Genomic DNA, 25,704 nt, shown 5'->3' with positions numbered 1-25,704 from the left:
CCCCACAACAGAAGGTTCAGTGTGTGCTTTAATTAGTGGAATTTCAATCAGTTATACATGTTTAATAGCAGGTATGAACTGAATGGAATATTGATCCTCCTATATCCAAGTTTATTCATCAGTGGGTTATGACCTTAAGAGAGAATGGAAGCTTGGTTTCACAAACTGGAAATCATCCAAAAGTTTCAAATAATGACGAGATGGTGGATTGACTAAACGATGCATTCATTGCTAGTCCTGGAAAGTCAATTAGGCAGGCTAGTTACAAACTGCAAATTACTCGTTCCACTATTCAAAGAATTGTTCATGAGCGGCTTTGTTTGTGAGGATACAAGTTACAATTCCTTCAACACATTAAATCAAATGAACACCACCTAAGATATCAGCTTGCTGCAGGGGTAATGCACATTGTCAAAAACAATCCTAATTATCTTGATATTGTTATTTAGTGCTGAGACAACCTTTCATAAGTGCAGGAAAGTTAACAGACACAGTAGTTATATTTGGGGTACTGGAAACCCCTAAACAGTAATTGAAAATGAAAGTTGGCTTGCCTGAACATGCATGTTTTTCTGAACTTGAGAGTATATAAAATGAATCTTGGAGATGTTTCCTGTTGATTGAGCCTATGTTCAAGAGATTATGACAACTGGCTTGCTAAATATGGGTCATAACTTTTGGATACCTTTAGCCTGGATACTCAGGCTATAAACATATATATATATATAACAACTTTACCATCAAACACAGTAACAGAAAAACCTAAAAAACTAATACCAATTATCGACTTTCACGGGATCCTACATCATCAGTTGTTACATAATTCTACAATAACTTCAAAAAATAAATAAAAATTTGGAAAATATAAACCCTAACAACCACAAAACTTGAAAAAAAAAACAACTTCACTGCCACACTGGATGATGTAAATTTAAAACATCACACAATTATGTTCATAAACATTGTTGCCAACTGCTACAACCCACTATGTTTTTAATTAAAGCACCATCTTCAAAAATGATCTGTTGATTAATCATTTCATACTTTTGTGTTTAAATTTATAAATATAATACTTTTCAAGTATAATCATTTTTTTATTGTTATAAATTTCCAAAATTTCTAAATTATTTTTAATCACTATTACTACGCTTATACTGCAACAAATGGTTGACTATATTAGACACATCTTTCTTCCTGTTTCTGTAAGCATTGCAATGTTCCATAAATCTTCTTTAAGAAAATATATTAGTATTACCGATATAAATTTTACTACATTCATTACATTTAGTTCTATATATTTCCCTTAAATCCTTCCCATCATATTAATATTATTATTATTCCTTAAATATTTTATAATAGTTAGTTGTTTGGTTTGTAAACCTTTTTACATTTATTTTTATCATAAACATTAGTAATTTTTTCTATTATTTATTTGTATAATTGTATTCTAAGAAAACTTATTAACAATATAAATGTTATTTTCTTGTTGCAATTTTGTAAAGTTATCATGCACTTTATTCTCTGTTTTTTATACAACTTTTAGGTTATTCGTTATTGTGTTTGGTGGTTAAGTTATTGTATTTTTTTAGTTTAATTGGCACAGCGGTCAGTATGCTGATGAATTATTTTAATTTTCATATTCTTCTACCGGTGAAAATAATGAAAAAAGTTCATATAAACATAGGTCTTGTAACACTTTGTTTTTGAGTTATGGCTAGCAAATGATTTCGCTTGTATTTCAGCTCTTCCAATAAAAAGAAGCCCTATTGTAATTTTTGGGACTTAAATTAAGGAGTAAAGTTAGTGGTCTCTTATGTAATTTGAGCTAGGAAATAGGATAAAACAGGTCCCAAACTAAAATTCCAGTAATTTTTAAAATGTCCAACATAAAACACAAACTTCAGTGTCAAAAAACAATTTTTTTTTAGGTTTGTAGTGCAATAGCTTTGTTAAATGACTAATAAATGTATAAGATTTAGTAAGTAACAAAACTAGTAAAGAATTTAATTCTGAGAAAATTAAAGTAAACATGAAGGTAAATCTAATATAAATAGGATTTTTGTTTCTGAGCGTCTAAGGTTGGTAGGACTGGGCCCCCACTTCTAGTAAGCTTGGGTGGGGTCATTAGGAGTGGGGAGAGCTTGTCATTCCACACTCCCAACCAATTCATCAGCAACACTCATGATGTCGGAGCAACAGGTCACTCCTCCACTGTGCAATGCATAATTATACAATTTTTTGCTCGTGAAGGATTTCAAGCAATGGAAATTTTCTGGAGATTGACTGCACAGTTCAAGGACTAAACATTGTCAAGGACTTGTGTGCTTGTCTGCCATAAAGAGTTCAAGGAAAGACGAGAATGAGTGGAAAATCAAGAACATGATTGCTGTCCTCGGACCAGCATTACAAACGAAAACATTCATGCGGTTTGAGACATTCTTGAAGACGATCGACAAGTGAGTATCCGAAATTGCAGAACAGGTCGAATAAGTTATGGGAGCTGTCAACCGATCATCACTAATGACCTACAGTTCCATAAAGCGTGTGCCAGATAGAACCCTCGCCTTTTGACCTTTTGACTGCAGATCAGAAGTTAAGACGTTTGAAGGTCTGTCAGATGCTTACGACAAGGTTTACGAAAGAAGGTAATGCATTTTTGAGTCGGATCATCTCCTGCGATGAAATGTGGGTCCACCACTACACTCTCCAGTAGAAACAAGCCAGTATGGAGTGGCGGAGGAAAGGGGAGGTAGCCCAGTGAAAATCAAGACTTGATTGTCAGCTGGCAAGGTTCTTTCAACAGTTTTTTCAACTGGCGAAACACTTTGCTCATTGATTTTTTGCATGTGGATGCACAATCAATGCTGCATACTACTGCGAGCTGCTGAATAAGGTGAGGGCTGCATATCACCACAAAAGACGAGACCAACCGATTTTCTTCTCGCTGGGAAAAATATATTTCTACGGCAGGAAACTATGTAGAAAAACAAATTATATTTGCCTTTTAGTCTTCAATAAATAAATTAAAAAAAAAAAAATCAAATCCTGTTTATATTTGATTTACCCTCGTACAACCAATAAAAACTACTAAATGAAAACTTTTAAAAATTGTTTTTTTTATTGAAGCAAAGCAGATGAAAGATATAGAGAAAATTGTATCTCTTTCTGTACCTAATTAACATTATTCTTAACATAACAAAACAAAAAAATAAAATACATCAAATGATAAATTGTAAGGGAATCACAAACCTCAGTAAGAGTAACTGTTCGAAATTCCCTCCTTCACAATATACATAGCACTCTGCCAAACTTAAAATATTTCCAGTGGCTTTCTGTATCACCTCAGGATCATTTCATGTGAATTCAAAAGCATTTTGTATTTTAATAAGTAACTCTTCTTTAGTATTAAATTTTTGTTGTATACTATCATTTTCACATGGCCTCAAATGAAATAATCTACTGCGTTGAGTCACGTGATCATGGTGGCCAATTGATTGGTCCACCACGTCTAATCCAGTTTAAGAAATTAGTACTGTGATTAAGAAGTTAAGCACAATTTCTAGCAACTAAAGAAAATGTGGTGTTGCACCATCACACTGAACAATCATTTGCAATCTAGTTTGTAAAGGTATATCCTCCAAAACAGCTGGCAGATTATTTTTCATGAAATAAAAGTATCCATCTCCCATACGGTTTTCATTGAATACAAATGGTCCCAGAATTTTGTTATAAATAATGCCACATCAAACATTAATGTGAACTCTATGCTTGAAACTAGTTCTACAGTACAATGTTTCAAGCATAGTCTTTGCTCCGTAAATGACTATTTTTAGTCATTTATGGAGCAAATTTTTAGTCATAAAAATAAAAGTAAATTAAACAAAAAATAGATATAAAACAAATTGCTAAACATAATGGTTATAATGGTTCTTTAATTGATAATATATACAAAAAACAAATTTCAAAAATTAATAATACCACACTCTTATACCTATAAATGATACACAAAAAATTGAAAGCTTATATTTAAAATATTTATGCAGTTGAAAATATAACTAATATTTATGATAAAAGTAAATTTAAACCGGCATAAAAGACAAACATATAATAAAATATTTAAAAAATAACAATCACACTGACTTATATAATTAATGCAGAATTTATAAAATAAAATGCAATGATTGTGACCATATATATATGTAAAATAAATAGAACTAGATTAGATTTTTAGAACATTAGAAATTATAACAATGGTAAGTTGGATTTATCTAAAGTTGCTGACCACCCCACCTTATTAATAACAAACATTCTGTATCTGATATTCGGACAAATTTGGAAATAGAGAAAATCAAGAAATTTAATTTAAATAATAATAGTAAATTTTGGAGAGATTTTATATAAATAAGTACAAAAGAATTTCTAACTTGATCAACTTTCAGAAAGAGTATGAAGATAGATATTACTATAAAAGCAGCAAATTTTTAGATAAAAATAGATTTAATCAGAATGTATATAAATAATTTCAAATCCACTCAGTAATGTAACATTGGCTGGCCAGGTTACATGGTATAAATCTTCTTATCATTTTATTTTTAAAGTTAATTTTAAATTGCAATTATTAATTGACATCATGTTTAAATATATATAATTATTTGATTTAACTGACTTCATGTTTTCTATATGATAATAATTTTAATCTTTTTCTAAAAAAAAAAAATTGTTATGTTTTGAAACGTAATTTTATATAATTTATATACAACTGATGAAGCAGGATCATCAGTTGGAAAAGATTGACCATTGTGTTAATAAAATTTAATATTATATTAAATATACCCCATGAATTTATTATATATTTGTATTTATAGAACAAATAATTATTTAAAAAATGATTTACGGAACATTACACAGCATACAAAAACTAAAATGAGGAATACCTAACATAACTGACCATTTGTTAGAATGCAAAAATAATTACTGACATGCTGATTATAAAATTTTTTGAAATACAGAACCGGATTATTTGAAGAGAAATTTAATTCTCTGGCATATTCTTTGAGAGTGTAAAAAAGCTTTGTTGAAAAGTATCCCATAGATTTTTTATGGAAAGCATAAATGTGTAGTTGTTTAAATTAATACTTAACTTAGTTTCAGTTCCAAAAGGATCATGTTTTAAACATATGCACAGTTTTTTAAACTGAATTTAAAAAACAAATCACGTGTTAGAAAAATTGAGAGAAGGAAATCATAATGTAAATGGTTAAAATCATTTGAAATCTTACTCATAAAATCTGAAGGTATTTGCAACTGACTCAACTGCTATAATTTAATTTATCTAGAATGGTCCAATACAGACTCAACATGATAGTACTTAAAAAAAAATATACTTTCAATCAGAATTATCTGTAAAACAAAATGTCTATACAATTTCAAAATTGACATAAAAATTTTCTTAACATACTATTCAATGTATATAAAATTCTTCAATAAAATAATGCTGATCTGGAATGTAATTGTACATTATGTAAAAAGGAAAAAAGTTTCTTCATAGAGGTTAACACATAAATAAAATTCCAGTTAGAAAATAATCACTGATTTTAATCTACTAAATATATATTTATACATTTTACAAACCTGTCAGGTAAGATGCAACCGTCTTCTGGCAAAGGTGCCTGATTTACTATTAATATGTCTGGTTGACGTGGACCACTACTATAGGTGGTTGAGGTAGGCACCGTAGGTGCAGGTGACAAGCAAGCACTTCCACTTGCATTATCATCATCACACGTTGATGAATCTGGAAGGCTTTTTACTAAATCTTTAAGGAAATCAAATCTACTTTCTGATAATATACATTGTTTCCTGAAAAAAATATAAAAACTTCTTTTTAACTACCAAAATAGAATAAACGCATAACTTCTGATATTTTTAATTAAATTCAGTTTTTATTTCTTTGTAACAATTCTGAGTGTTAAAAAATAAAATAATTTTGTCCTATATGAACTCAATAAATGTTTATCCATAATTATTGACAGTAACATCATATAATGGCTAAGTTTAATTTTATATTTTAAGCATAGCTTTATGCTTAAAATAAAGGTTAAATTTACTTACTCTTCATAAGACAAACACACTTATCAATATCTACATCTGAAAAAAAAACTTATAAAAACTGAATTTTCGCATATACTTAGAACAAAACTATGATTGAAAAGTAAAATCAAATTTAAATACTTATTTATTTAAAAAATAAACAAATAAAATTTTGCAAAAAATTTCTGCAACAAAAAATTCAAAACAAAAATCTGAACAACTGAAAGCTAAGTTGTACATGAGGTCTATTGAAAATCAGATTTTTTTTCTACGACACCAGCTGGATACAAGAGGTAGGACTCAGCATGGTGCCGCAGTTTACGTGGCTACACAAGGGTGATTTTTTTTTCTAGCTCAACACTGAAGTTAGTAACAGAATTTGTGTATGATGATAGCACAATTAAGAATCACTTGCACCATAAATGGTACAAGGATTTCACAAACGAAAGTACAACAATCTACCTTTAACACTGCCTAAAATTTGACGTAAAGTGATCAATTCCACATATTTGTGAAAATAGTAAAATTAGACATAACATCATGACAATTTTTTAGCTTATTCCTCTCTGATTAAGTAATATATGCAGTTTTACTTACAATTATCTTGAAATGAACTGTAGGACTTCATACACAAAAATTTAAACATTCATTTTAATGAAAGCTTTACAACTTTTTCACACATTTTCAGATGTGATCTCGCCAGTTTTAATGGAAATCTTCTTTCCTTTACAACTCTTTATTCATCTTAGTAATAACAGAAATCAAGAAACAATGTAATAAATGTTATTAAAAAGTAAAATTCAGTACAAAAAGAATTCCAAATTTTTATTTATAGTTGAAAAAGCAAATTTTTCTTTAAATGGCCACCATATTAAATTACCTTCAGAAAATTTTAAAAACTACTTATTGACAGATAAAACTTTGTTTCAAATTGCACTTTTAAATTATGTTTATTTTTTTATTTAATTTTTATAACAAAGTTATGGAATGTTGAAATTACACTACTGGGAAAAAGAGGCGAAAACAAGTAATCCTTACATGTATAATTTGTTATAATTCTTACAACATTTCCTTAAATAAATTACAACTCACAACAATCAATAAATAGAGCAGAAATAAGTATAAAAACTAATCAAGTGATTTGTAACTTGATTAACTCTTCAGAGGTAAGCTAGGTTTTTTTTATGATAAACAACAGTTAAGTCATTCTATTCTCTGAATTCATCTCATTTTTATTTTTTTTAATGCCTCATCCTGGTCATTTACAACATGAAAGAAATTACTATTTGCTTCTTGTTGTTCAATGAAAAAGTACAAAGCATTCAAAATAAACCTTTTTTTTTTAACACAGCGGTTTTTAAAAAAATACAAATTGAATTATTCATATCTTGTGTTTTGAGCCCCTATATGTGAAATCCTCATACTCATAAAAATTTTGAAGCTAGAAAATGCAGAACAGAATTCTGTATTTTGAGAGAGATGGGCAATTTTGTTCCTTTAATTTCCTTCCAATAAACTGTAGTGTTCAACTTCCTCAAAAATTATACAAATATTTTTTCAATGATATTTCTACGTAATTTGTTACTGTGTAACAGTAATTAATTCACAGCCTAATTAATTAACCATTTAATTTATCTTTCTAAGTAATTTAAATGTTTATATTTCTGTTCTCTTACAAAGAAGAGCTTCTGATTTAATTTTTCTTCATGCTAGTAAGTATAGACAAAATCATTCTCCTATAAACAGGACTCCAAAATTGTTTATTTTTTAAAAGTATAGTAATTCTTAGACAAATTTTATCTTTCTCCAATGAAGTTATGTAAAAAAATCTCTTCAGGTATTTTAATGCATGTCAGATGAACATCATTATTAATAAGTAATCAAATACTGTTTATTTTCCTTTATTTTTTACTAGAGTTATAGTCAAATTAATGTTCATAACAGAAAAAACAAATTATCCCTTCGACCTGTTTAGCTACAGTTGAAAGGAAAACAACTCTTATTTATTTATTCATCAGTATAATTAAAGATGAATAGATAAATACATAAAATATAATTTAACAATTAAAATCTACCATTATCCAAAAAATTTAATAAAATCAACCTTCATATTTAATAAAAACTGAATTAAAACTAGTTTCGGTGTCAAGCACTAATGCTGCAAATAGAACAAAAATTGTTACTATATCACTTTTTAAAAATAATCATTAACTATAAAATAATTTATGCAAATCTGAACTACAAACTTCAAGCAGTATGAAATAAAAAACACAGTAATAAGTCATAGTAAATTGCATATCGCATCTCTCATTTTCACAAACATTGTCATTACATTAGCTAAGTACATATAAACATAACAGCTGAAACAACATTTAAAAAAATAATAAACATTTAAAAAGTATATCTATTCAGTCAACTGAGTAATACTCATACTTCTAACTTTTACTTTTATTGAGAAAATGTATATTATTAACAGATTAACTTTTTTCAAATTTCCTAATAATGGAAATTTATCCACTGTCCTCTACTTACTATCATCATTGTATTGAATCTCTTCCAAATTTCCCATCACAGTGCTTATTCTATTCAACTCTTGGTTTTCTGTCTTTTTCATAAAAATATAAAATTTCATTTTCCACCTTGCACATATCTAAACTTGCAATATAGAACGTTAAACTCTCTTTTATGAGGTATCCACTTTATAAAAGAGAGTTTACCCATAATTTTTAGAACCCATAATTTTTTTCACTATATTATTCCTTAATCTTTTTATTCTTTTCTTGAACTAAAGTATTTTTACTAAACTTCGCTTTTCCAAACTGAATTGATCTTTTTTCAGTCAGTTAATATCTTTACTTCAAATGTAATTATAGGATAAAGTACACATTACACATAGCTTTCCTGCCTGCTGAGGTGATCATCTTCATCCTACATTAAATTCCTTAGATTCTGAAAAAATGTAATTTCCACATCCTTGTATCCATCTTTTTTTCCATCCTCCCACATGTAAACCAAAATCATGGCAATAATTCAACAAGCTATACTAGAATATAATAAAATCTGGCAATAAATATCTATCCTTCAATATCTATCAAGTGATCAAAACCATTTACAATGGATAAATATAACATAAGGGTGTATTATAAGATTACAAAACTGTATCAAGTCATTGACTTAGTTCTCTCTCAATCTCATTCTAATACAGTATTTGAACTAAACAAATCCAGACTCCCACATCCTCAAACATCAGCCACTTTCTTAAATAACACACACTTGTAAAACTGTACAGTATTATGACTATACACAATATGTTTCAGGTAAAATTTGACTCTATTCTTTTATTAAATCTTTTTCAACAATCTTTTTTTATTTCTTCAACTGGTTTTTTCGGGTATCTTTAACCTGATATGTCAACTTCTGATATATTATTGTGCATAAATGGTTTTAAGTTTTGATTTAAATAAGACTAATCAATATGTACAATGACATCACAAAAAAATTTATGAAGAAAGAAATCAAAATCTTCACAGATCAACTGATTTTTTCAAAGGCAGTCACCACACAGTACCAACAATATTTCATATTGAAGCATGACTTCTAGTTCTCATTAATCTACCTTTCTAGTGCCTTTATGCAAACTACCATTCTTTCAATATTCATGAACACACTTCAAAACTTACAAGGGTAGACAGTCAACTTAAAAATAAAATGGAGTTTATTGATCCCTTTTTGCAGGGTGGTAGAGAAGGGGTCCTTACTTCATATCCAAAATGACAACTTCCAATTTACGCCCATTTAGGAGAAAACTCCATTTAAAGATTTTTGAGTTATTTAAGTAGCTTAATTGCATATCTATTGTCACGACATCAGTAGCAGCCAAGAGACGAGCATTCCAGTTTCATAATCGAGAGATCTTGTGTTAACTTTTTTTTTAATATTACTTTTTCTTACATATACACTAATGCAGATTATATATTACTTATACATTAAAAGAATATACAAGAAAAACTATTTTAACTTCATGTTTGTTGATTACTTTATTTGAATATAACAATCATCAACCTAAAAATCTTTATGAACATGTGAGAATACTGTTATATAGGAAATGAAGAATTAAAAAAAGACAGCATTTTTTGCTACATAAAACTTCAAAAGATTAAGGGAGGTTTCTATGTAAACAGGTAAAAAAGTTTTTTTTTTTTTTTCTGAAAGTAACTTGTACTTTCAAAAATACTTTGAAAAGTATTGAAAGGAAATTTAGGTAAAACATCTCAGAAATTTTGAGACAAAACTCAAAATATTTCCAAAGTATAATGAATTCTAAGTAGTAGACATATGCAGAATTTCAGAGTTATTTAGGGAATCTTGAGTCCCTGCCCTTATTGTTTAGGTTTCCAGTTGTCTAATCCTTCCTAAACCTTTTTCATTTGTGAATAGAATATATTTGAGAGATATAGTAGGATATTCCAATAATTTGAGACACACATTTTGAAGTTTTTATTTTAGTTAATTTTGAATAGTTAGTAGCAAAGGACCCTCGTTAGGAGTATTTGCTTATTTTGAAGGTCACAGAGTATTTTTAATCATGTCTGTCAGTATAAAAGGAAAAGGTGATAGTAATTCACAACTGAAAAATAAGAATAAACAAAATTCAATTTCAATCCAAAGAAACAGTCGTAATTTACAAGTACTTTAGGGAAAAAATTAAAAATTAGTAACGATTCGAGGTCAATGATGATAACATACGTTGGTATAAGATTATACACTTCATGCTTGTTTTTATACATACACAGAACAATGCTTTGGTACAAGAACAATGTTATTTGTTATTATGACACTTAAACTTTACAATTTCTCTCAAAACCACTTTTTCTGAACTGATGGAAGTCACCTACCATATTACCTACCATATTTTACCAAGTTACCTACCATATTATCCAACTGGCATGGTTCTGGACTTAAGATATTCAGAAATATCATCCATATTATAGACTACAATAATAGAAAAAATATTAATAAAAAATAGATTTTTTTTATACAATAAAAAATTAAATTATTCTTTTTTTTTAAAGACTAAAAGGTTTGAGAATATGACAATATTTTAGTTAAAGTAGCTAGCTGTAACTCAGCCAAAAATGAATTTTAAATTCTAAATTACTTAACGCGCTGATGTTTAATGTTTAAAATCTATTCAATTTTTTTAATTTCAGATAATTCCTTCAATAATTATCACTTCCACCATTGATCACTACGTTCAACAATACCCCGACTTTGGCCAGCTCCCTTTACTTTGCAATGATTAAAAAACTTTGTCAATTTTTCTTTTACTGAATTATGTACTAACTCGTACACTAAATTTTATTTATCTATATTTATTAGTTTTATATTTTTTGAAAATTGCTTGATGTTAGGCCTACATGGTAGAATCCCCATCAAATTAAATAAATTTTAATTTTCAGTATGCCTGTTATTTCGTAGGTTAATATATATATATATATATATATATATATATATATATATATATATATATATATTAATATAGGTCAATATATATATATATATATATATATATATATTAAAAACAGTCGTAATAAACATGTTGGAAATTAAAATAAATTTATTTACATTTTTCCAAGTTTTATAAAACAAAATTTGTTTAAGTTAATAATTGTGATATTCAAATAAAATAATTATCAGCAAACATGAAATTCATAATTTTTTCCAAGATTTTTGTACATATTATTATAAATATATAAAACAAAATGGACTCCAAGAAAATATGGGAAAAAGGCAAAAATATTGACATGGTTCCTAGTCCACTTAAAAAAAATTTTAAATCATCTGCATCAGTATATAATTCAGAAAAAAAAGATAAGGAGGCTTGAAACCTCTCAATTATGAGACTGGAACCCTTACCAATCAGTTATTGCCACTGTTGTGACTGTAGACATACAATTAAGCTCAGCAAACAACTTGAAAATCCTTAAATGGAGTTTACTTCAAAATGGAGCCAAGTTGGAAGCTGCCATTTTGGATTTAAAGTAGAGACCTTCCTCCTACCAGCCTGCAAAAGGCTCAATGAAGTATTGTAGGCTGACCGCCTAACCTTTTTAGTATAAAACATGTAAAATATTCAGTAAGATGCTTACTAATTCAACTACTCCTTGAATAACAGAACATAACACAAAGTAAATTGGAATCCGTATATAATTGTTTTATAGGGATTTTCACAGCACCTGACAACTGAGGTATATTTTTTAGCACTAGAAAAAATTGGGTTCACCTTATAAATGAAAAAAAAGATTATTTACTTCTTCATTTAGTATTTAGTAGCTCTAACACATTTTTTTATGATAAGGATAAAATGAATTTTGTAGAACATCAGAAAGTCAAGCTTCATAGGTACTTAACAACAGAACTTTTGAAGGGTTAAAAATGCTCTATGAATAAAGAAAAAAGATTTAATTTAGTGTCTAAAGTTTACTACACTATTAAAAAATATTAAAATGAACATAAAATTAATTAATTATTAATAATTATAAAAATATAAAGTACTTACATATGTGACGGACTTAATGTTTTTGCACTTTTTGCCAAAGTTATTTGCATAGTTTTTGTAAGTAATGACTCAACAAAAAGTTCTAATGTTCTAGGTAATAAATAATTAAGGAAAATGTTATCAATTATACACTAAAGTGATTACAATTACAAGAGAAATAAAATAAAAAATAAAATCTATCTAATTAGAACATTTTTAATCTAAACTATCATCAGTTAACTTTAACATTGCCGGCCTCCATGGTATGAGTGGTAGTGTCTCGGCCTTTCATCCGGAGGTCCCAGGTTTGAATCCTGGTCAGACATGGCATTTTCACACACTACTTGTCATTCGTCTCATCCTCTGAAGCAATACCTAACGGTGATCCTGGAGATTAAAAAAAAAATTCTCTAACATTTCTATTTTTTAAGAGTTTCAGTACAAACAGAAAACAAAATTCTTCTTTAAAGTTAAAAGGAAAATATTATAAAGTGTTATTTTTAAGAAGATGAAAACTTTAATGCGTTTCATCCAAGGCACCATTAATTGGATTCTAATGGGACAATCCATCTCTGAATTAAATAGAAAAAGTAATACATGAAACAGTTTTTTTCATTACAATTTGGTTGGTTCACATTCTATCATTCACAAGAAACACACACAAATTATTTTTATATGATCAAATGAAACAGATTTTCAATGTAAAAATGCATCATACAGTATTAAAAACTTAACACACACTTAAAAATTATATTATAAATAAAGATTTATAAGTCCTTTGCCCTACTAGAAAATAAAGATTTTCTAGTAGGGCAAAGGACAAAAATAGTAATGATTATTTGAATAGAAAAAATAAAGAAAAATAAATATTGCATAAAAAAAAAACAGAAAAATAATACTGTAAATCTGATTTAAGGTGCATCTGTTTCAGAAATGATTTTATGGAAAAACCCACAGAAAAATCTAATTCAATAGAAATAAGAACAATAGGTTTGTTTGAAAACTGATCAAACAATTCACTAATCAGAACAAAAAATTAATTTAACTAATTAAAAGCAAATAAATTCCACATGAAGAGAATACCAATAATCTGAAATAAATTTAGTATATTATAGACACAGCATTTTAAAAATTGTTTTTTCATTAAATGTTCTTGAATTTTTTTTAAAAGTCTGAAACTCACGTTATATGACATAAAAACAATGCCAGTTTTATTTTACAGTTGACAGGCCATGAAGATTATTACTAAGCAATGTCTCTTATTGTTTTTTTATATACAAAACTTTATCAGTATCTGAACTTACGTCACGTGGTTGTACCTGTCCAATCATAACTGGTCGTATTGTCACAAATAAGGTGATTCTGAATCAGGTAAATTTAAATTAAATAAATATATAATATATAAAAATAAAATTTCATGTATTTTTCAAAATTATTTTATTTTTTTTAAAACATTTTTCTTGTTGAAAATTGCACAGGTTTTATTTTTTCCCACTTTTATTCTTATTAGATTTTGATGGTATATAACAGTGAAAATTACAAATTTTTTTTTACCAAGCAAAATGAAACTGATAGTGCCCAGATGTTTAAGAAATTATTTGAAACAAAAATTTTCAGCTACAATTTCAGCTTCTAAATGCACTTTTGATAGCATAAAAAGTAGTAGGAAAAGTTCAGAATAGGTGTAATAGGCTAAAACCAACATTTTAAAAGATGTATTAAAATAGTATTATAAAAAAATCTCAATAAGAGGATTTTATAATTACTCAGAACTGCAGCAGATGTGCAGTAACTATACTAATAACTGATGTGGTAACTGATACGTACAACCTTTACATGATCCTGTCAAAACTTCATCATATTTCACTAATAAGTTTATATATTTCAGGCATTAAAAGTAAACAACTTATGATTGATTTTTTTTTAACAGATAAAATGAAAATTTTTGAAGTGATTAAATATATGCTTCTGAAAGAATTAATGGCTAAGATATCACAGCTCAATAATGTTTTTGGCATTTCTGCATTATCAAACTTAGTCAATTATTTTGAATTTGGTAATTCAGATGTGGTTGCACAATCACAAAACAATAAACTACACAATGGATATTAACAAAAATATCAGAACTTGTTGATAAAAAAGCCAAATAATTTGGACAATCAGATAAAACTGTAAGAGATTACTGACATTGTGAACACTCAATTGAATGATTAATTACATCATACATAAAGTTTAACATATAGACAAGTAATTTAGGTGACATATTTTTCACAAAAAAAAAAAATCTAATAATGCAGTTATTTTTAAGTGTAATTTAAAGTTATCTAAATGAATTTCTACATGGGTGATGAAACATCAATTCTCTATGCACAAAAAAAGTTGAAATAATGGATAAATGCTGGTGGAAGTGCTTCAAAAGAAGCGAGTCATTGGATTGATTAGAAAGGTAATCAGAAATGTTCAAGGCATTATAATAAGTAATTACCTTGAAAAAATAAAAATCACCAGAGGAGAATATTATGCAGCATTATTGAAAAATTAGATAAAAATAAAATTCACTCATGTTATTGTTTTATAAAGCATGTTAAAGCTTTACTTATGTCTCCATAGGCCAATTTGAAGATTTTTTTATTTCTTTGACTTCATCATTATTTATTGATCGCTATGAATAATAACATATATAACTTAATAATTCTAAAATAAGTACTTTCATGCAAAATTTCCAGAAAATTATTCACAGAAATACTCACTGGAAAACTTTAACCAAAAAAAATATATTCCTACAATCCATACACATAGCCTTACATGGTAATTACTTAACTTTTTTCATACTTTTCTTATTCTTTATCAAGATATCAAACGTACAGAATTCAGATTACACTGTTCTGGCAATCTCAAATTTCTCAATATTAAACTTTTATAATTGAATTTTCCAAATAAGGTTTCACTAAAACCAGATCAGTGGGTTTTAAATTAGAGGATAACACGCTAAACAGACCATCTTCTATTGTAAAGCTTACATACAGTGTACAACATCTACCATACAACTAAAGATTGTAAAAGAAAACTTCAAAAATATCAAGCTCTAACTTACGGTTCATTTTTATTAATATAAATAAGCATACATAATTCATTCACAGTTGCACACATCAAATCTCTTTTTGTCTTATTAAAAGGCAAATGAAACATTGGAAAATCCAGTGTTTCCCAGAAAAAAATCATTTTCTTAGATGCAACAAAACAATGAAAAAGAATGTTTTAAATAGTAAAAGATAGGACAATGGTTAGGTAGATTCTACCAATAAGTAGGTAGATTCCACGCATGTATAAATTTTATGTTACACACACACTTGCCAAACTTCTTGAAATTAAAATTTCAAATATGTTAAACAAAACCATGATTTTGAAGAAGGTTATGAACTAGCTATACTAGCAATTTAGGCTATACCATAGTTTTCAATTAGCATTCTCACTGATCACCAATGCTTTTTTGAGAAGTTAAGATAAAACCTGAGAAATAAACGTTAATGTATATATATATATATATATATATACACGAGAAGTTATCTCTAAAGTAAAGGCTTGCTTTACTTTACAAAATATATTTAAAAATTGATTCTATAAATATTTTTTTATTTCTCTTTATATACCTTATTTACTTCTCTATACAATCGTCACATGAATTAAAACATTTATCGTAGCTTCAATATATCTTCGTCATATTCTTCTGCCACCAGTCCAGTTAGACACTTATTAACAGCATTTTTAAGTTCATTGTCACCCGTGAATTGCTTACCACTCAAAAATTCTTTCATTTATCTAAATAAATAGAATTCAAAAGGAGCTAAGTCTGGACTATATGGTGGATGATAGTAAATTTCCCATCAAAATGTTCTCAGTAAACCCTGTGTCAGACCCGCAACATGTGCATTACTATGCAGCAAAACAATGCAATCGATCAGCCTCCCATGTTGTCAATTTTGAATGGCATGCCATAACTTATGTAGTTTTGCAGTAGGCTTCTGCATTTATAGTCATTCCACATGGCATGAAATCAATCAGCAGTAGCCAAATCGATCCCAAAAGACTGTGGCCATCAGTTTGCATCCAAATGGCTGCGACTTGACCTTTATTGGTCTGGTTGGTGATTGAGGATGACACCATTCACTTGACTGCCGTTTTCTCTCTGGCATGTTCTCTCTGGCATGTAATAAAAAATCCATGTTTCATTGCTGGTAAAAACTGAATTAAGGAATTTATCATATTTTTCTGTGTAGCGCATCAAAAATTCCAAAGCAGATCCCATTCGGATTTTTTTTGTGACATGCAGCACCCAATGTACACAAACCTTTCCGAAGCCTAAATGGTCATGAACAATGCAACCAATAACAGCTCTTGAAACATCAGGAAATAGAAGGGCCAGGATGGAAATCGCTGAGCGATGATCTTTTCTGATTTCATCATCAACGCATTTCAACAAGTCGTTGGTGATTATCGAGAACCTCCCTGAATGTTCTTCATCATGCACATTAATTCTGTCATTTTTAAACCTTTCATACCATTTTCGGATGTTTCCTTCATTCATTACATTATCACCATACACAGCAACCAGCTGCCTATGAATTTCGGCCGACTTAACATTTTGATGTTTTAAAAAATGTATGACTCCACGTATGTTATAATCAGCAGCAACATCGATTTTCCTATTCATTTTATAACCTAATTTATAACCTAATAACTCACACATAATCAAAGGTACTACAATGCAACAACTTACAGACAACAATGCAGTGCATACATTACTAACATGGCAATGAACACAGGTTCGGCAACCGTAAGGAGAGAAATTTCCCAGTGGTCTTTACTTTAGAGATATCCCTCATATGTTACATCTATTTTAGACTTAAAATTGCATTAGACTTTAATTTCATAAATCTTTACTCAAAAATAATTGAAAATTAATGGAATTCATAATTGTTTAAAACAGCATTAGAGAAAGAAAGGATAAAATAAAAAAAATTGTTTCATAAACAGATAAAAAAGAACAAAATCATGTTTTAAGAAGAAAACAGATCTAAATGGTAGATACTAAGTCTGATCTAAGGTGAGCAATTTCTATTTTTTTATTTTTTTTTTTGTTTGTTTATGGGCGAAAAATGCCTGGGCGTTATCATCGCCTGTAATATTTTTAATAAAAGGGTAAATCAACTCCAAAATAATAAAACTTAAAGGTGTAAAAGTAATATTAATCATATAATAAAAATTTATTAAAACAAAAGTCAAGAAAGTAAAATAAAAATTAAAATTAATATCGCAGACGAAGCCTTTAAAATATAAAAGACAAAATAATAGAATGAAGAAACTATATAAAACTTACCTAATTCTGGTGCAAAATTCTCCCTTCCCGGATAATAAAATTAAAGACATAGAACCAAAAAAATCAAAATATTAAGTAAAGGTTAAAGGTTATCAAAAACTCTTCTACCATTAAAATATATATGATAATATTAAATGCAGTATCCTGGTACTATGCAAAAACAGAAACATCCGGTCCAAAATTTTATTATTGTACAAGATATCACGGATGTTTCTAGGTAGATTAAACAACTTACGACGCAACGCCGCATAACATATGCAGTCCACGAGAATGTGGTGCACAGTCATGCAGCAGTTGCATTGTGTGCATAGAGGTGGGACTCCTCCTGACAATAGGTATTCGTATGTGATCCTCATACGTCCTATCCGGCAGAGGACCACTTCCTCACGACGAGTTTGTCTGCAAGAGGAGCCCCATGGCAACACTGAATCTTTAATCTGTTGGAGTTTACTATTGACAGTAGTAGCCCAGTCACTTTGCCACCTCGCTCTTAGTGATTGCTTTACACGACTAATAAAATCAAAGGTAGTAACCCAGGTGGTGAAAGGAGGTTGAATACACGCTTCTTTCGCAGCATAATCTGCTTTTTCCTTACCTGGAATCCCTACGTGGCTAGGCCCAGCAAAAACTTACTTCTGTGTTGTGATTACCTAACTCAGCGATTGCATCGTAAATTTCAATGACGACAGGATGTTTGGAATAAAAGTTTTCTAACGCCTGGAGAGCACTACACGAGTCACTGCAAATAAGAATGTTTCTATATTCAGGGTTAATGATATTTAGAGTCTTATTTATAGCGAGTAGTTTAGCAGTGAGCATACTCGTAATACCGGGTAAGCCAAACATATAAGTTCTTTCGTTGACAACAAAAGCACAACCAACTGTATAGTCTTGTTTCGACCCATCAGTGTATATCAGCACGTCTGGGTTCGTCTTGATGAGAATATACTGAAACATTTGCCAGAAAACAGTAGGTGGTGTTGATTGTTTATTGTATGTTGTAAGGTCAAATGTAAAATTTACAATGTTTATTCTCCACGGAGGATATGAGCACGGACATGATGGAAAAAACGAGGGAGTGGCAACATTTATATCCTGCAGCAGACGTCGGGTACGGAGACCCACAGGCGCAGTACAGCGTGGATGGTCTTCATACTTCCTTAAATTAGGATTCCTAAGAACTGGGTCAAAAGCCAGGTGATTTGGCTGTCCCATGAGACGGGCAAAATAAGATAACAAAAGCTGGTTTTATCTATCCCAAAGTGATGGCACGCCACATTCTACAAGTAAGCTTGCGATAGGGCTTAATCTAAACGCACCTGTGGCAAGCCTAAGAAAAGCATGATGTACATCGTCTGGCATTTTAAGCACAGTTAATCTGAAGAGTAGGCGACACAACCATAATCTAAACGGGAACGAACAAGGGAATAGTAATAACGCAACATACATGACCGATCGGCTCCCCAATTGGTGTTACTAAGGACCCGCAACATAACCAAAAGTTTGGAACATTTTGTCCTCAATTCCTTTATATGTTTGACCCAAGTAAGACGGCTATCAAAAAGCAAACCTAGAAACTTTACGTAAGGAGAGATAGCAATAAGCTCTCTGTTCAGAAAACCCGCGGAATAGAAGGGTTCCGTAGCCGAGAAAAAACTACACATTTCATTTTCTCGGAAGAAAATGTGAAACCAGTAGTTCTGGACCAAGCCTCAAGGCGAAATATAGTGTTCTATAGCAGTCGCTCTGCAGTGGGCGTTGAACGGCTCGCAATGTAAATAACAAAATCGTCAACGAATAGAGAACATGAGACAGGAGCCTGTACACAATTGGTAATGCTGTTTATGGCTACAGAAAACAAGGTGGCATTTAATACACTACCTTGGGGTACTCCAGACCCCGGAGGAGGAAGCTCCGGCCACGATTAAGGGACATACAAACTGGGGCAGGTTTTGCTACAGCTTCGACAGAGTTTGGGAAAGACGACTCCCGCGTCGATGAAGGCTCATGAAAGAGAACTAACAGAGGTATTCAAGGCACTTCAATGGGTTGGTGATGTGGCGTCTATGACTGAGACGAGGACCCAAACAGAAAGGCAAAATAAGGATGAAATGCCTGATATATTAGATCAGGATCTGACAGATGACCAGTTACTTGACAGATTACCTACAAGATGGTCTGCTTGGGCCATGAATAGGCTGACCCAAATGACACTTAATGCAGGCGATGATAGCTGCCACTTTGTCGACCTAAGTAAACAGAGACCAAATAGCCAATTTTTTGGTACGAAGCCGGGAGCCATGATTATACAAGACTCAACCGTGCTAGATGATCGTGTAACAACACGTGGCACAAAATATTATGTGGTATATAATTCTGAGGATGGTGACAGGGCCATGGCGTCACAGGTAATAAAAGCTATGAGAAGGCTGGTTGATAAGTTGGAGTCTACAGTATTCGATGTGCCACCTGGGCCGACGGGAAACGTGATTAGAAAAATTGTGATATACCTATTACGAGCGGGGAAGACTTTGCCGAGAATGATCTTGCCCGCTCCAGGGGATCAGGCCCGTGCGAGATCGAGGTCGGCATCTGCGCGGAGAGGTACGCCACCCGTGACGGATAGCAAGAGGGTCGTGGTTAAGGCTCCAGGAAAATCGTATGCTGATCTTCTTCGGACGGTCAAAGACAAAGTCAGCAAAGAAGAGGCGGGAGAAGTTCTCTCCATAAGAAAAGGGAGAAACCAGGAGTTGGAAGTCCGGATTCAAGGGACCCAAAAGGGAATTCACGTCATTATTACGAGATCAAGCGGCTGAGCTACAGGTCGATTTACAAACTAGCGGAGAAAGGAGGACAGTAGTGCACATCAAGGATATGGATAGCGACACTACAGAACAGGATGTCAAAGATGCGCTCAATGAAGTGTTAGGGACTAGCGAAAGCTTCCAGATTACCTCACTCAGGGGTGTCTACGGGGATACCAAAAACGCAACAGTGATTACCACTCCCAGGGGTGCGACTAGATTAGTAGCAACAAGACTCAAGGTGGGTTGGGTTAATTGTCGCACCTTTATTAGAACGGAACAGGAACGCTGTTGGGCTACTGGGCACGGTAGCAGAAATTGCAAGGGTCCTGACCGTGGCAGCTTGTGCTACAACTGTGGCGGTGCGTGGCACTTTATTCGAGAATGTCGAGAGGCCACTAGGTGTTTAGACTGCAAGAGCTCGACACACAGGATCGGCAGCCCCGATTGTTGTAAGACATTTTAAGGATCCTGTTATCGAATCACAATCGTAGCCTCCTCGCCAATTATCTGGTAGAGGAGATTGCCAACCGTGGGAGGTTTGATTTTATTGTGGCTACTGAGCCAAATCACCACGCGGCCGCTCACTCGCAGTGGGTGTCCGATATGGCGGGGGACGTCGCGGTAGAGCGAGCAACAGGCAGTAGGGACTTTAATCTGTACCACAGAGCGCAGGGTGTGGTAGCCGTGGAACTGGAAGAGTATATTTTGTACGGTGTCTACATTAGCTCTAATGTGTCTGTTGAAGAGTACCAACACGAGATGACACAGTTGCAACGTTTGATTATGCAGTCCCCCAAGAGAGCTATTATTTTGGAGGACTTCAACTGTAAGAGTGTGGCGGCGGGCGCTGAGACCACGAATAACAGAGGAAGTGTCCTGGAGGACTTCCTCGCGGTTACCGGTACCACATGCCTGAACGACGGAACTCCCACTTATCGAGCGAGAGGCCACGAATCCATCCTCGATCTGGCGATCGTGGATAGGAGAATGGTCACTGTTAGGGCCGAGTTGCGAGTTTTGGAAGAGGAGACCGTGAGTGATCACCTTGCCGTCTCCTTAAAAATACACGTCTGTTCGGTGACTGTACAGAACCCGGCACTAGCAGACAGGTGAACATAATCGTGGAGAGAGCGGCATGCAAAATCTCCGACGGTAGAAGGTTGGATCCGGAGGTCCTCCAAGAAATTATATCAAACGAAATTGCCAGCATAACGGAAGCGGAGCATAGGCACCACCCTGTGTACTGGTGGAACCAGGAGATCGCCGAACAAAGAACCATACTTCAGCGAAATAAACGAATGGCCCAAAGATTAAGAGCTAGACAGGGATCCGAGGCTCAGATTGAACAAACTACGGAGGCCTATAGGACGGCTCGGAAAACGTTGAACTACCTGAATAAGAACGCCAAGAGGTCTAAGTGGAGGGAACTGTGTGGTGAGCTCGAAGCTGACCCGTGGGGGCGAGCCTTCCAAATAGTAATGAAGCGATTGGGGATTATTATTATTATTATTATTGATATTTCAGCAACACTTTTTTAATATAACTTTTCAGAAATTGATTATCTCCTTATTTCTTTAGCCACAGCCTCCTAATTAAATTTATAAAACATCTTGCTTGCTCTCTCTCTCCCCCTGTCTTTCTCTGCTCTATTTATTTATCTATCTAATAAACATCTTCCTACAAAAGCATAATCGCTTTTAGATTAAATATATATTATACTATTTTGTTATCTAACAAAGAGCACAACTAATTAAGTGGTAAGTTTCTATTACTACTAGCAATACAAAAATGAAGGCATATTTCTAAAAAACTGTTATCAAATAAAGGATATAAATAATGACTGGTACAGCTTGAGCGACTTTTCCAACCTCCTCATCAGTTTGCATGATCTTCTTGATTCTACCCTTAAAACAAACAAAACAAATTAAAATATTAACAAGAAAACCCTAATAGGTCAACCTAATTGAAGACAATTAAAGCTAAATTATTTTTAACAGATCAAAAAAATAAATTATACTTGTAGAAACTGAAAAAAAATTTACCTAACATTCTTTCAGAAAGAACACAATGTAATACCAATTTACTTATGGTTAAAATAATTACAGGTAAGAAACTCTCAAGTCATCTATCATCTCATTCTTTCTGGAGTTGTTATAAAAAATGCCATCAGGATTATAAAGAGAGAATCTGATGAAATACATTTTGACACCAACTTGTCCCAATGCTTCAGTGATTTACCTCTTCGACTACATTATTCCTTTGGATTCCACTCTAACAAAAGCTTTATGCAACTGTTCCCACTACCAGTCATTTCAACATAGTCAATCTTTGAATTATGTCATATCTTTGTAACAGATAATTATGGGATCAGACTTTTCCCGTCTCTCCTTGCACAGTCCTTTCCATATATATTGAGGCAATTCTTTAAAATATTCATTCAGTGTCCAGTTCTAATTGCTAAATTCTTGTCACAGAAATAATAAACTATTTTCTACAACAGAAATGGGTATTGTTTTCTATAACAGATAATCCACCATAACATCATTAAAGCTAATAAACCAAGATATTTTGTTTTGTGTATTTCCAATCAATTTTACAATTTAGAATAATTTCCTGGAATGGTGTCTTTAAGGCTTTATTGGTATCTCAGTTAAGCAGATTTATTATAAAAACTACACTACAGAAAAAGAGACTTCTAACTTCCCAAAATGCTGTTATAATGACTTTCTATTCTTAGAATCTGGCAATTTATTAAAATATACTTATTACACAAAAAAATTTTATTTAATAAATTGAATTTGCTATTGTACGAGGAATAAACAGTAAACAAAGGATTACAGAACTACAAAATCTTGCTTCTGATTTATCTTTTAGAATCAGTATTTTAATTATAATATTCCACAAGACATTAGGGAACCAGAAATGATTAGTTTCTCAGAATATAAAAATGAAACTTCAAAATGATTAATATTGTTACCAAGAGCAGCAGATCAGTCACTGATGTTATAATTATTTTAAGTACTATTAATTGCAAATATACAGTATTTCATTTCTAACTGCTGTGCACTATTCTCATTTTCCTTTCAATTACCTAATCTTATTGACAGCTTAAATAAAATCTATCAATTAAGTTATTAAAGTATATCCAGTCTCATACCTTCCTTAATATTATACTAAGATAATATTCACTAACATTCCCTAGCAATTTGTCATCGCTGATCAAATTTTTGACATAGTCAAAGAGTTTTGAGTATAACTTTTGTTTTAGAAAGGTTCATTACTTTACTTCTTGCATGTTGTCTTATTAATGTTTAAGGCTATTCAATGGCATCAGCCATTAATACAAAACCATTATTACAAACCAGACAGTTCAGTATTTATCTCTTGATTGTTTTTCAATAAGAAAATTTTTAGTTGATTAGGTGAATAACTATTGAAGAGTTATTGCACATGAGACAAAATACTCTAACATAGCCTTCAACAATTTGCACAATTACAACTTACTTGGCATATGCATGGCTGACAAGTTTTTTTTTCAAGGCCAACCAAGTGAAATATGGAATATACCTTACTAAAGTGTGTAGCTCATCCTCACTATAACATATGTGCTTCATTATAACTACCCCAGAATCCAGCTTACTAGTTTAATAAGATTAGGAGTGATATAATCACAAATTTTAGTAGACTTTATTAAAGACTTTAGAATTTTAGTAAAACAAAATAGGCAGGGTTTCAATTAACCAAACATCTCAGGAATAGTCGACCTGAAACTGTACAACACTACACTTCATTTACATTCATACAAATCATCCTCATTAATCCTCTGAAGTAATAGCTTACAGTGGTTCCGGAGGCCAATCAGAAAAAATAAAAAAAGCTGAAAGAATGGACATTTTTGATTGCTAATACTTTCTTTTTTAGGCAACAGAATCATATAAACCTTTACTCAGAAACCGGTGTACTGTGCAAAAGTCTAAACAGTTAGCCAAGAAATTTTGTATTTATTTTCTGGTAAGTTTACAATATTACTGATTAATAATAGTTTATCTTAGCAAGAGGTTTTTTTTCATGTTATTTATACAAAACATTCGAAGGAAGCGTAGTTGGGACTATAAGTTTCTTCAACATGCTGGTTACATATTTAACTTGTGTTCCAGTCCCGGCAAGTGTCTGGCGTACTTTTCATTTCTTTAAGATCTTCACTGTCATAAGAAAATATCTCTTTAACTTGATGCAAATAATATTTTTAACCATTAAATAATATTAGGTTAAAGCAGATCAGCTCACAAACAAGTTACAATATACACCTTACAACATTTATACAATACAAACAATCAAAAGTTATAACCCATTATTCAAATACTCATCAAACGCATAGTCAACATTTTCAATCATCTGATATTTAAATCTACCTCAGAAGGCTATCAACTTCTAATTTTGCACAGGTGGAAATCTTTTTTTAAAGAAATTTACAAATAGTATATAACTGTTTCTGGAATTTGCCGAGTCAACTAAATGTACCATGAGATTATGATCTTTGTATATAATATAATATGGCAATCTGAATTTACAACATAATAGCTTAAAACATCTCTACAAGATTTAATGCACTCTTTTAGTAAGAGTATATTAATAAAATTATATAGGGTGACCATTCATAGTTGAACAGTAATGTTTTATAAAAAAAAGTGGTTTGCAATGCTCATATGACAGCACATCTTCTAATACCTTTAATGAATTATTTTTTAAAACAAATATGTTACCAAAATTAGATGATCTACCCCACAATTAGTCAAGATAACAAAAGTGGAAAAAAAATTATGTCACTCAAACAATGAGTGACATAATCTTCATTTGTCAAAGTAAATATATTACTAAGATAGCAAAAGTAA

The 25,704-nt window shown here is 31.2% G+C and overlaps 1 protein-coding gene across 3 annotated transcripts in view; it reads right to left on the bottom strand.

The window, feature by feature from the left end:
- The window catches only part of NC2alpha (negative cofactor 2 alpha), a 48,607-nt gene that overhangs the window by 13,139 nt on the left and 9,764 nt on the right, over positions 1-25,704 (bottom strand). For all 3 annotated transcript variants that reach the window (XM_075356777.1, XM_075356776.1, XM_075356778.1), the window contains 3 exons: positions 22,644-22,716; positions 12,650-12,743; positions 5,632-5,859 (listed from right to left, as the gene is read on the bottom strand). In XM_075356777.1, the coding sequence (XP_075212892.1) occupies positions 5,632-5,859; positions 12,650-12,743; positions 22,644-22,698 (377 nt within the window). In that variant the 5' untranslated portion in view covers positions 22,699-22,716. The remainder of the gene's footprint in view (positions 1-5,631; positions 5,860-12,649; positions 12,744-22,643; positions 22,717-25,704) is intronic.

The sequence above is a fragment of the Lycorma delicatula genome, chromosome 2 (assembly GCF_047948215.1).
Source record: "Lycorma delicatula isolate Av1 chromosome 2, ASM4794821v1, whole genome shotgun sequence".
Classification (NCBI taxonomy): Eukaryota; Metazoa; Arthropoda; class Insecta; order Hemiptera; family Fulgoridae; genus Lycorma; species Lycorma delicatula.
The sequence above is the reverse complement of the archived record's forward strand: the minus strand, read 5'-3'. Positions and strand labels throughout refer to the sequence as shown.